At 40.3% G+C, this 12,120-nt stretch overlaps 1 protein-coding gene across 2 annotated transcripts in view; it reads right to left on the bottom strand.

Moving 5' to 3' along the window:
• STARD9 (StAR related lipid transfer domain containing 9) overlaps positions 1 to 12,120 on the bottom strand; it is a 163,600-nt gene that overhangs the window by 138,249 nt on the left and 13,231 nt on the right. For both annotated transcript variants that reach the window (XR_012645953.1, XM_074997077.1), the window contains exons 2-3: positions 7,154 to 7,223; positions 2,376 to 2,492 (exon numbers count right to left, since the gene is read on the bottom strand). Coding sequence is in view for 1 of the 2 variants with exons in the window: in XM_074997077.1 (XP_074853178.1) it covers positions 2,376 to 2,492; positions 7,154 to 7,223 (187 nt within the window). In the remaining variant the exon portion in view is untranslated. The remainder of the gene's footprint in view (positions 1 to 2,375; positions 2,493 to 7,153; positions 7,224 to 12,120) is intronic.

Raw genomic sequence — 12,120 nt, 5'->3', positions numbered from 1 at the left:
ATCATTCTGGGACGTATTAGCGGGAGCATGGTAAGAAAGACACAAAAATAATCCTTCTGCTCTACTCACGCCTTACCAGGGGTACTGTGTCAAATTTGGACATCATGTTTGAGGGAAGATGTGGAAAAATTTGAGACAATCCAGAGAATAGCACCAAAAACAATTAAAGGTTTAGAAAATATGGCCTTTGAGGAAACATTGAAAAAACTGGGTTTGTTTGGTTTGGAGAAGAGACGACTAAGGGGGACATGATAACAATTTTGAAGTACATAAAAGGTTGTTACAAGGAGGAGGGAGATAAATTATTCTCCTCATCTTGTAGGGGTAGGACAAGAAGCAATGGGCTTAAATTACAGCATGGGAAATTTAGTTGAACATTAGGGGAAAAACTTTCTAGCAGTCAGGATTGTTCAACTCTGGAATAAATTGCTTAGGGAGGCTGTGGAATCTCCATCATTGGAGATTTTTAAGAGCAGGTTTGACAAACACCTGTCATAAGTAGTTAAGGCTCCCTTCCAGTCTTACGATTCTATGATTGTAGCAGGCAGATAGAGAGAATGTTAGAGACATGGTGTTGTACCTATCTTACCCGGATTAGTTCTTTGGGGATCACTGCAAGCTAAAAGGACTGGAACAACTCCCAAGACGCTCCAGTTTGGGTTAGGTCTGCAGACAGCACATATCGACCCAGAGAATGAAGGAGTTGCACAGAGCTTTCCACTAGCCTCCTCCCACCCTGTCATGCTAGGTTTCTCCTTGGCAGATTCATAATTTTTGTAACTGCTACTTTGCAAATTCAGCATAAACACAGAATATAAATATAGCACCAGGAATAAAACAGGTTATGCTGATCTAACTTGGTCCTCAGTAACAACAAGAACACCTGTGGCACCTTATAGATGAACAGATATTTTAGAGCTTAAGTTTTCATGGGCAAAGACACGCTTTGTCAGATGCATGAGGGTTTAAACCCTCCACTGGAACCCCCAACTCATGCACCTGACGAAGTGGGTCTTTGCCCATGAAAGCTTATGCTCCAAAATATCAGTTAGTCTATAAGGTGCCACAGGTCTTCTTGTTGCTTTTGAAGATACAGACTAACTCAGCTACTTCTCTGACACTTGGTCCTCAGTGACACCTGTGGGATTCCATGGTCTTCAACAGGCCTGCATAATTATAAGGATTGGAATATAATAAACAATTCTGCTGATGGACAAGAACAAATAAATACAACCACCTCTTAGTGATAGACTTGAAGAGCCAACATATTAACAAGGAGCAGTAAAAAAACATTGTCAGTAGAGAACACTGAATGCACATAGACAGGATTTGTCTGGAGAAAGTACGGGCTGTTTTCTTCTAATTTTACAAGTGTTCTTAAGACCTTCTGGGTTACAGAAAAAAGAAATTGAATCTCATTGTTTTTTGTTTTTATATGTAGGTTGAATCATTCTAGTCTATCATTCTCTCGTCCGGCAAAACCATAATCAGACGACCACTGATTACAGGTGTGGCCAAGTACCTGAGGTCCCATAAAGTTTATTTATAGCCACCACCCTGGCTTTCAGTGTTCTGTGCTGTTATTTAGCTGTAATTTACCCCTACATGTCTTTAAAGAAACCACTAAGCAGCTGGAAGTGTTAATGTTGCTAGACAATACTGACCTCCCGTGACGTGGCAAAATTCTCTCGTTTGGAAACTGTCAGCTTCCGAGGGTGTTGGACTAGAGAGGCTCAACCTGTACGCATACCCTTATGACTTTCATATTTAACCAAAGAAATTTTGGACTATCAAACTAGGATGAGTGCTGGTTGGTAATGAGAGATTTTTGATTCTTTAAAAATTAGAGTTCATCTGGTATTGTTCAGAACAATGTGGTGTTAACATTGAGGTGTAAAGCTGCCATTTAAAATGTCACTTCACTGCTAATCATTTCAGCAGAATCATCGAGCTACTACGCTTCTGTGGACTAAAGTTTGGCATTGTGGTCAGCACTTGCGTAGAGTGCCATCACTTCCTTCCTCCAGAATTTTAACCCTCCTCCCCATCCCCTCAAATTAGCTTTCATAGTTTAATATAACTCAAGTCCCTCAGGTTTTTTCTCTTTTCAGATTATGAGTGCCTATCAGAATACTGATGACACAAAGTCATGTCTGTCATCTAGTATAAAGAGTATCCCAGAGCTTTTATTTTGAATTGTGGGTGGTGATCTCACCACACCAGGAGAACAGTACTGATAGGCTGTCAACAGGATAAATAAAGATGGTCTAAGGAAAAATAAATCAAATAAGAGAATCTCAAATGTGATATCCTCCTCACCAAACTATAATAAAGAACAAAACAGTACATGTACAGGGAACTGAAACATTACTCACCACTTCCTGAGATGCATATTTAGGATCTTCAGGATCAACTGACCAATAGCAAAAATCAAAGCCAAAAGCCACAATCTTCTCTCTTGTGTCCCCGGGGCCCTCAAACCTATTGTCTACCTAAATGGGGGAATGGAGAAAGATAAAGAGAACACTTGAATCTGAGGATTATCAAAGAACAATAATTTTAAAAGTTTGTTAACGATCTACTTCCCCCTCTCCACTCACAACACAAATACGCATGGCTTCAAGTTTATCCTGTTTTCATTTTCTTGCACAGAAGTCTAAGAAGAACTACAGATGAATCAATTACAAAGCGCTAAGGTAGAACTTTCACTGAGCAGTTCATTTACCGCTCCTTCTCCTATGTCAAATGAGTACAATGCACTTAAGAGTTTTGCGTTGCAGGATCTCCTAGAATTTTACATGTATTACTGAGTTAATCCTCACAACATCCATGTTAGGTGGGAAAGCATTATCCCCAAATTACAGATGGAGAAGCTGAATTCCAAAGATTAAATGACTGTGTTTATACTAAAGACAGAAATACAACCCACACCTCCAATGGGGCTGACAGCCACCATGGGGCAAGGTGCGTATGTGTGTGGAGGGGGTTGCAGCTCCACGTCCCCAGGAGGGGCCAAAGGCAGCCAGGACCCACAGCGTGCTTCACCCACTCCTCCAGGCCTCAGTGCTGTGCAGAGCTGCGCTCCACTGGCAATTCAAAGGGCCTCAAGGCTCCAGCTGCTGCTGCTGCTGCAGCAGCAGGAGCAATCATGGCAACAGCAACCAGGAGCTTCAGGCTATCATACAATTGCCCTGCTTTACCCCACTCAGTGGGCCTGCATACCTCCCATCTCCTAAGTTGTGTCTACATTAGCATTCCTCTTTCAAAAGAGGCACACAAATGAGGGAAATTGAAAATGCAAAAGAGGTGCATATTTACATATGGGCACCTCATTTGCATATTCTTTCAAAAGAAGAAAAGCAGCGTAGACATGGCTCTTTCAAAAGTAAACCCCATCTTCGAAAGAATCCTTCTTCCCAAAAAATAGGGGAAGGAGGGCTCTTTTGAAGATGGGATTTACTTTCAAAAGTACACCGCTTTTCTTCTTTTGAAGTGTAGACACAGCCCTAGTTTTGGAGGTCAGTTTCTTGATATTAGAAAAAGCTATTTTAAAAGAGTTAGTAAATTTTCAATAAAAAGTCAATGAGGCTATTCCTATGAATAAAGACTGCAGAATTAGAGCCAATGTTTATGACTGTAAACTCTTAGGGACAGGACCATGTCTTTTTATTTGACCTGTGAAGTGCCAGGAATGCCTATGGCTTTGTAAAAATAATAATAATTGTCATAAAATGTAATTCATGTAGTTAAGGAAATCAAAACATCTTGCTACACAATTCATTGTTTGATTCCAAACAAGATGGTATATCTATTTTCACCAACAAATGGGCAAGGCATTTTCCCAAAACCCAAACATTTCCTCTTCAAAGAGGAAACCTTGAGTCATACACTAGACAGAAATAGCTGACATTAGCAACAACAGAATTAGCAATCTTGACATTTGGCAATAAAGTGAATAGAAAAGAAAATAGCTAAATTCAATATTAACTAGAACACTAACTATTGTATTAACATGCCACTTAACCACTATTGCTGAAAAATGGCAAGATAACATTAGCTACCTTTCAGATCAATGGATGAAAAGAACTGTAAATGACGAGTATTATAAAAATTCATGGAGATTACTGGGGAAATTGTTATACAAGCCCAACTCAAGGATCCTCTTTGCCAACAGCAGTTTTGCTGCTGTGTGTATTTTGGGGAAAGGGTGGAGAGGGAAGAACTGTTTACAGTAGGGTCTCTATATTTGTGATCCTAAGGTTTGCGAATTCAGTTGTTCACAAGCGGCTGCTTCCCCCTGGCAGGAGTGCCAGCAGCCAGGAGCTGCCATATTTGCAAAATTCAACATTCGTGAGGGTTCCTAACATGGAAACTTTGCAAATGTTGAGACCCTACCGTATTTATCCTTAAAAGAAAAAGTACTTTATGTAAGAAGAAACCCATAAGATTCTAAATTAGTCACGCTGAATTAACTCCAACTGATGTTTCCTTTGGCTAGTGTGAAAATGTAAGCTTGTCTATTGATCAGTTAATTCACAAGGATTATCTTGAATAAACTCGTTCAGAAGCCTTGTAAGTGCTGTAAAGCAGAAGAAAGCTCTACCGTTTTCTGCAGTGGCTGACTGTGGCTCACTGAGAGCCCCAACTGCCTACCACAAGAAGACAAAGTGAATATTTTATCTCTGCAAATTCATTTATATAATCATAAAGTGACAGGCTATCAAAAGAAATCTCTGTTAATATAAAGGTTTCAGCTATACAGTTTGCCCATTGGTGTAACTATTTCAGTTGGGGTGCTGTATGCTGGTTTACAATAAACAAACAAAGAAATAAATAAACCACTTGAAGTGTTATATTGGAACAACCCTAGTGTGGAAATGGTATCCTGGGGTAAACATATCTTCTTATTCTCTTCCTGTACAGGAATAGCTTGCTGGCATAAAGCACTTTCATACTGATAACTATATCCACATTAAGGAGTTGTACCACTATAACATACTGGTGTATGTAAAAGCAGTGAACCTCTGGTATACAAAAGGCAAAGTCTCTCCCCTCCTAAAGCTTAACAGTCTTGAAATACCTATCAAAATATGTAGAGGTCAACTCTTACAGCTCTAGAGTTCTCTGCCAGACCTCTTGTCACCAAGCCCCTCCATTGCTTCCTTCCTAAGGCTGCATCTACACTACAAGATAAATTCGAATTTCAAGGCTTTAGCTTGATATTAAAACATCACTGTCTACAGATGGAATACTGTTAACTCAATTTATTGAGACATACTGTTGATTACAGAATATCAATATTAAGGGATAGGTATAGCATGTATTTTGAATTTAAAATCTCGAATCAAGGCTAGTGTGGAAGCATCATGTCCTCAATTAGAATGTTAGCCTCCAGAAGTGTCCCATTTGTACTCCAAAAAGCTACGTGTGATCCTCCAAGTATGGCTGCTTTGTTGTGCACCACTGTCAGGTGTGCAGGAAGAAGGTCAAACTAAGGCTCGAAACTTGTGACATACACATCAGGTCCTTCTAGAAGATGGAATTTTAAGGAGAGACCTGAATACCTTCAATGCAAAAACCATCAGTAAAACAAGTAAAATGCAAAAACTATGAAGGACCACCTTGCCTGTCCAAACTCCTCATTTCTGTCATCTAATGAGATCCCAGATTTGTTCTGTTTGTGCATTTAGTTTAATTACCTCATGAAATTACTAGTTTATCAATTAATTTATTTTCAACTGGGCATGACACAGGAAACGCAATCTTTATAAGGTACCAGCAATTTTCTTGAAGCCAATGCATTAGCTCAGTCTGCTGGAGTTTTAGGTCCCTGTGTCCCTGCTACATATGTAGACTAGGAAACCTTAGTTAGACTTTATTTTAGAGGGTAGAAGAGCAATGGCTTTTCAAAGATTTAAATTAGACTTACAATCCTACCGTCTTCTGCTATTTCAGTTTTAGGTGCAAAGACTTAAAATGCTGACAAAGGAAATACTTCCATAGGTCCCCAGGTCCTAATCCTACAAACTCTTCCACATGGCAAGAGCCCTGCACCTACAGATTCCAAATGCATCAGGGACCAGCGGTTGGCCCATACAGAACAATTTACAGGATTGGGCCAATAATATTACACTTGGGGGAAAAGGATTTGTACAGCAGGTGAGTTGTACCTTCCCACTTCACTCCTATTGGGAGTGGAGGGGTCCCTGGCATTGCTGTGCACTGTCAGCTGGAATCCTAGCAGGAGAGAGCCCAGATAAGCAGCCAGAAGAAGAGTGTAAAAGGCACAAGTCTGTTCTTGTCACCTGTGCCGAGCTTCTTTCTAAGAAATTTAAAATATGAATTCTCTTGAACAAGTCACCTAAATTATGAGCTGACATACAGATATAAATAAAAAAAGCAAGCAACAAAGAAAACCTGAGTCCTTTAGGATTCTCACTAGATAATTCTACATTTCACTTACTTGCCTTGTGAAGAACAAAGTGTACGGCAACACTGACTTTGGTCCCATTTTACTAATTTAGTGAGTAGCACAGCAGCACTGAAGACCTGCAGTGCCTTAAACGCAGTTCTGGTTCTCATGTCCCAAGCAGGTAGCATACAATGATCCCAAAGGGGAAAGGAGGGTGAGGTAAAACAATTACTTTTCAGTGTTCCCAGTTATGCAAAGCTTTAACTGTGGCTGAATACATCTTCCTGAATTTCACACATTAGTGACAATCACATCTGACGGCAAAGAGTGAGAGAAAGGAGAAAAGCCAGAAGAGAGAAACGTGTCCAGATGTTTGGGACTGTGTGCTTATCTTACTGTTACTAACAATTTACTGACAAGCCTTGAACTATGGCATGCAGCCACAGCACTGAAACTTTGATAGATAAAGAAAACAGAACACAAGAGAAGCACAACTATATGTTAATTTTTTTGTTTATCTTCCAAAAAACACAGATGTTCATGGCAATTCTAAAAATGGTATATCTGGTCCAATTACAGATTATTTTTCCTTAACATTTCCTTCCTGTTTTATTTTTAAGCTTGTTTTTTTATATGACCCAATGAACAACTTAATATACAGCTACACGTTCCCACAGGATTTCACCATTATTCCAATACCATCAGGGTTTGAGAAGCAGAAGGGAAAGAAAGTAAAATTACCTTTATGTTTCTGACTTTTGCCACTTTTTCATCAACTTCTACAATTATTCTTCCCCCTTCTGCAATCTCTCTGGAACAAGAGATTAAAAAAAATCAGAATATGAAGACAACTGAGCATATGTATGAAATATTAGATTTAAAGGCTTACACTGCTACAATAAACAGCAACTTGTTTGATTAATTCTAACAATCCATTTTCTAAACACTGCCTCAGGGCTGCAAGAAATATTTCTCGCTCTGTTGTCTAGTGTCTTTAAAAATCAGAAAAAGTAGCAAAGAGCACCAAAGTCATGAAAAGGTTTCAGCACAAATCTTAAGAACCACAACTAAATAAACAGGAACTTTACACACTGTTTGGAATTTAATTTACTTCAGGTTTTGTTTTTGTTTTTTTTAAAGTAACAATCTGCAGCTCACATAACTGGATGGATTCTAGCGAGAAGAGAACCTTACTTTAAAAGCAAGAAAGTGGATATTTAGCATGTTTGAAACATTATAAGCAGGTCCTTCATAGAACTGATGAAAGATCCACTGAAATGTGTGAACAAGTATCAAAACATTGAAAATTTTATGTCCAGAGTATCCGTAGATCAGACATTCTTATAAAAGTTGAACCAGCTATATTTTAGGAGACTGCGGGGTTTTATTTTTACTGAGCAATCCCAAATTGACTGATGTGTCCAAAAGGTTACTTGCATTACATTCAGTACTTTTTTGTGTCACTGACTAAGATGTTTCATCTGGAAGAAACAATTCAAATTGCTAGGGTGAAACATGGCTGTTTGACACTCAAGGAAAACTCCCACTCACTTCAATGAGAGTTGTGTCAAAGTACTTCTTCCATCCTTAAATTACTACTACTACTGTAGAATGAAAAAGTTCGTGAGGTTACAGTGAGATCATTACTTCTGTGCACCTAGTAGAATTACTAGTTGAAGTCAGCATTATTTCAGAACCTGTCTTACAGAGACTGCTGGGAAGGATTTCTCATGCTTGTACAGAGTTCATAGGTAGAGTATTGAAGAGTGAGGGGTTCTGTTTTGCTTGGCAACATTCCAGCTAGCCATTTTTTAAGATGCAGGTTGACCCTCTCTTGTCTGGCACCCTTGGGACCTGATCAGTGCCAGACATGAAAATGTGCCAGACCACACGAGACAATATTTTCTAGCACATTACCAACACCTCCACTGCTTACTGGGCTCTTACAAAACATTTTGGGGTAAATTACATCTAAACAAAAGCACAGAATACTGAGAGCCCGAACTGCTGGCTGTAAACAAACTCTACGGGGCCATGGGAAACTTGGCCACATGCATGATAAGTGGCCCTCCAGGTAACTAAAATCATGCCAGATCATGGAGTTTGCCAGATCAGAATGTTCTGGATTAGAGAGGTTCGACCTGTGCTGGAATGTGAAAAACAAAACTGCAATTATTCTACATTAAAACTGAATTTCTACTACTAGTTGTAATCTCAATATGGAATTAATTAGTTGCTCCCGCCTACTTTTTAGCACTTGGGCAGGTAGGTTAATCTACTAATGTAGAATTCAATGTTAACACTCACTGGAGGAACCAGTGAAGTATCCTTAACTCAAGAGGTAGTCAGCAGAGTCCACACAAAAACTGTGCTAAGATTCAACCCATTTTACTTTAGTAACCCACAATTCACTTAAATAATATACCACCTGGAAACAACTTTCAGTAAGAGGCAATAAATTGACAGTTGCGGAAGGAGACAGGAGGAGAAAGACTAAGTGACTTGAGTGACAGAGAGAGAGAGAGTGTGGGGGGGGGGTCCATGATCTTTTTAACATAGGCAACCAGGTGACACATTTGCTCCCCAGGAGGAAGAACAAAGAGGTTGGCAGAGCCTGGCTTGTTTGAATTGAAAACTGGGTGGTTGGAGGGAGTTAGTCTTGAGGCTGGAGAGGAACAAAGGAAGCAGGGTCCCACGTTCAGGGACCATTCTCCGGGACTCCTCTCCTCCACATGGATTGGATAGTTTCTGGCTGCTGTACTGACAAATCTGTACCATGCTGTGTCCCTGTCGACGAATAAACCTTCTGTTCCACCTGCTGAATGAGACTCATGCCTAACTGTGGATGGGGTAGAGGACCTGGTGACCACTCCATAAAAACACTCCACAAAAACTTGTTTGCTCCCAGTTCTGTTTAAGATATGGTTGTGATGGATTTGGTCACAGAGATCCCCTTGAGACTGCCACCTGATGTGCTGAAAACATCACTGGACCCATCACCCTGTCCTGCTGAGCCAGAATATCTGGTCTCCTCATGCCCCCCGTGCCCTGCCCTCAGCTAATTCCCTATGCAGCGTACATGACTAAAATGTACGCTATGTCTGCATTCTACATGACTAAAATGAGGAAGCTAGTTAAACAGAAACTAAAAGGTAGAGTAATTAAACTAAAATCCCTGGAAGCTGCATGGAAACTGTTTAAAGACACCATACTAGAGGCCCAACTTAAATGTATACCCCAAATAAAAAAACACAGTAAGAGACCTAACAAAGAACCACCATGGCTAAACAGCCATGTTAAAAAGGCAGTGAGAGAGAAAAGGGCAGCTTTTAAAAAGTGGAAGTCAAATCCTAGTGAGGAAAATAGAAAGGAACATAAACACTCCCAAATTAAGTGTCATAATGTAGTAAGAAAAGCCAAAAAAGATTTTGAGGAACAGCTAGCCAAAAATTCAAAAAACGATAGTAAAATGTTTTTTAAATACATTAGAAGCAGGAAGCCCACTAAAAAAGCAGTGGGGCCCTTGGATGATAAAGATATAAAAGGAGCGATCAAGGAAGACAGTGCCATTGCGGAGCGATTAAATGATTTCTTTGCTTCAGTCTTCACGGCTGAGGATGTTACAGAGGTTCCTAAATCTGAGCCAGCCTTTTTAGGTGACAAATCTGAGGAACTCACTCAGATTGAAGTGACATTAGAGGAGGTTTTGGAATTAATTGATAAGCTGAATAGTAACAAGTCTCCAGGACCAGACGGCATTCACCCAAGGGTTCTGAAAGAACTCAAATGTGAAATTGCGGAGTTATTAACAGTGGTTTGTAACCTATCCTTTAAATCCACTTTGGTACCAAATGACTGGAAGACGGCCAATATAACACCAATATTTAAAAAAGGCTCTAGAGGAGATCCTGGCAATTATAGACCGATAAGTTTAACATCAGTACCAGGCAAATTAGTAGAAACACTAGTAAAGAGTACAATTGCAAGGCACATAGAAGAGCACGAATTGTTGGGCAAAAGTCAGCATGGTTTCTGCAGAGGGAAGTCGTGTCTAACTAATCTATTAGAATTCTTTGAAGGGGTTAATAAACATGCGGACAAGGGGCACCCAGTGGACATAATATACCTAGATTTCCAGAAAGCCTTTGACACGGTCCCACACCAAAGGCTTTTATGTAAATTAGGTGGTCATGGGATAGGAGGAAAGGTCCTTTCATGGATCGGGAATTGGTTAAAAGACAGACAACAAAGGGTGGGAATAAATGGTAAATTTTCACAATGGAGGAGGGTAACTAGTGGTGTTCCCCAGGGGTCAGTCCTGGGACCGATCCTGTTCAACTTGTTCATCAATGATCTAGAAAATGAGGTAAGCAGTGAGGTGGCAAAGTTTGCAGATGACACCAAGTTGTTCAGGACAGTCAAAAGCAAAAGGGATTGTGAAGAACTACAAAAAGATCTCAGCAAACTGAGTGATTGGGCAGCAAAATGGCAAATGAAATTTAATGTGGGTAAGTGTAAGGTAATGCATGTTGGAAAAAATAACCCAAATTACACGTACTACATGATGGGGTCAAATTTAGCTACGACAGATCAGGAAAGGGATCTTGGAGTTATAGTGGATAGTTCTCTGAAGACATCCACGCAGTGTGCAGCGGCAGTTAGTAAGGCAAATAGGATGTTAGGAATTATTAAAAAAGGGATCGATAATAAGACAAAAGATATCATACTTCCCCTATATAAAACTATGGTACGCCCACATCTTGAGTACTACGTGCAGATGTGGTCTCCTCACCTCAAAAAAGATATATTGGCATTAGAAAAGGTTCAGAAAAGGGCGACTAAGATGATTAGGGGCTTGGAAAGGGTCCCATATGGGGAGAGGCTAGAGAGACTGGGACTTTTCAGTTTGGAAAAGAGGCGATTGAGGGCGATATGATAGAGGTATATAAAATCATGAATGGTGTGGAGAAAGTGAATATAGAAAAATTATTTACCTTTTCCCATAATACAAGAACTAGGGGACACCAAATGAAATTGATGGGTAGTAGGTTCAAAACTAATAAAAGGAAATTTTTCTTCACACAGCGCACAGTCAACCTGTGGAACTCCTTGCCCGAGGAGGCTGTGAAGGCCAGGACTCTATTAGGGTTTAAAAAAGAGCTTGATAAATTTTTGCAGGTTAGTTCCATAAATGGCTATTAGCCAGGGATAAAGTATGGTGCCCTAGCCTTCAGAACAAGGGCAGGAGATGGATGGCAGGAGATAAATCACTTGATCATTGTCTTCTGTTCTCCTTCTCTGGGGCACCTGGCATTGGCCACCGTCGGCAGATGGGATGCTGGGCTCGATGGACCTTTGGTCTGACCCAGTATGGCCATTCTTATGTTCTTATGACCCTCACAAGCCTGCAGTGGACCTTAATAAGGAAGAGATAATGCAGGCTGAAAGCTGACATGAGAGTGGGGAGACTGCTGACACATGCTACAAATGCTGTAGATTCCCTACATGCAAACCAGTACTTCTGGTGCAGGACAAGTAGCATAGTATGGTGGGACTGCGGTGCAGATCTGGGATGACCAGCTGTGGCTTCATAACTTCCACATGAGAAAGGCAGACAATGCTTTGTGAAGCACTTGTTGCAACCCTTAGCACCAGGACATAAAAACAAGAAAGAGGTTGTATCAGTCCACAAGCTATTTGCTAGAGAC

Source organism: Carettochelys insculpta, chromosome 6, assembly GCF_033958435.1.
Source record: "Carettochelys insculpta isolate YL-2023 chromosome 6, ASM3395843v1, whole genome shotgun sequence".
In the NCBI taxonomy this organism is placed as follows: Eukaryota; Metazoa; Chordata; order Testudines; family Carettochelyidae; genus Carettochelys; species Carettochelys insculpta.
This window is presented reverse-complemented; position numbering and strand designations above follow the sequence as displayed.